Below are 1189 nucleotides of genomic sequence, written 5' to 3'. Positions count from 1 at the left end.
CCTGACACCGCGGGTGCCGGGACTGCGCGAGGCGCCCTCGGGCCAGCTCCACAGTGGCCTCAGGGAGCCGCCCCGGGCTGGTGTCGTGGGCTGCTCAGGCCCCCAGTGTCCGGCTCCCATACCCTGGGCAGCCGAGACCGGGCGTGGTCCTGGCGGGCTGGCGTCTGGCATGACCCTCCCCCCCCCTCGCAAGGCCCCACGCACCTGCGGCCGGCTGGCGTCTACCTCCTGGCACAGGTGACTGCGGACAGAGCGGCGGTCAGCTGAGGCCTGCCCAGCCCCCACAGCCCTGGGGGCGCGCCCGGGCCGCCAGCGTGGACGCGGGACCTACGTGCCCCGCTGAAGGTGACGATGTTCTGGCGCCCGAGCCCGTGCCGGCGGCAGACGGCCTCAAACCGGGCCAGGAAGCGGGGGCTCAGCTCCGGGATCCGCCCTGCGGCAGAGCGGGTATCGGGGCGGCAGGGCCCGGCGCAGGGGCCCGGGGGCTCAGGCCCGCCTGGCAGCCCGGACCGCGTCCCATCCCCTCAGGATGTGGTGGAGAGTGGGGGCCCTCTGGGGTCCTGCCCGGCGAGCCCGGGGCCTCTGCGACCCCACTGGCCGCCGCGCGTACCGTAGAGGGCCAGCACTTGTGTGACCGTGCCGTTCCGGGTGTTCTGCAGGTAGAAGGTGACGTACAGGTGGTAGTCGGTCTCCGCCACCAGCACCCTGTTCCTCCCCGCGTCTGTGAGGACACCTGGCTCAGAGCCGCACACCTGCGTGGCCTGGGGGCTGCCCACAGGGGCGCCCTCCCCGCCCAGCGCCCAGGCCGCGCTCACAGGCCAGCGTGTACTCCCCGTTCTTGTCCGTTTTCTCGCAGACGATGTCCACTTCCTCGCAGTCCCCCCGCACCCTGCGCAGGGGCGAGGCGTGGTGGGCGGGGCCCGCACCCAGGGGCCTCTGCCCCCCACGGCTGAGCTGGCGCCGGCTCCGCGCTCCCCCGCCCGCGCCCCTGCCGGCGCTCACGGGAAGAAGAAGCGGAACTTCAGGCCCCCGGTGTCCAGGTTCTGGATGTCCCGGATGTAGAGCCGCAGGTCCCCGTCCCTGCCGATCCTCGCCACGTCGTCGGAGGCCATGGAGACCGAGTACCAGACCCCCGACACCTGTGCCGGTCGGGGCGCCCTGGGCTCGCGCCTCCCCGCCGCCCCAGCTG

At 74.2% G+C, this 1189-nt stretch overlaps 1 protein-coding gene across 1 annotated transcript in view; it reads right to left on the bottom strand.

The window, feature by feature from the left end:
• The window catches only part of LCN9 (lipocalin 9), a 33657-nt gene that overhangs the window by 29910 nt on the left and 2558 nt on the right, over positions 1-1189 (bottom strand). The window contains exons 2-6 of the mRNA XM_012721168.1: positions 1003-1186; positions 816-889; positions 607-721; positions 328-384; positions 205-241 (exon numbers count right to left, since the gene is read on the bottom strand). Coding sequence (XP_012576622.1) covers positions 205-241; positions 328-384; positions 607-721; positions 816-889; positions 1003-1186 — 467 coding nt within the window. The remainder of the gene's footprint in view (positions 1-204; positions 242-327; positions 385-606; positions 722-815; positions 890-1002; positions 1187-1189) is intronic.

This window comes from Condylura cristata, unplaced genomic scaffold, assembly GCF_000260355.1.
Source record: "Condylura cristata isolate star-nosed mole 26May11 unplaced genomic scaffold, ConCri1.0 scaffold00006, whole genome shotgun sequence".
NCBI lineage: Eukaryota > Metazoa > Chordata > Mammalia > Eulipotyphla > Talpidae > Condylura > Condylura cristata.
This window is presented reverse-complemented; position numbering and strand designations above follow the sequence as displayed.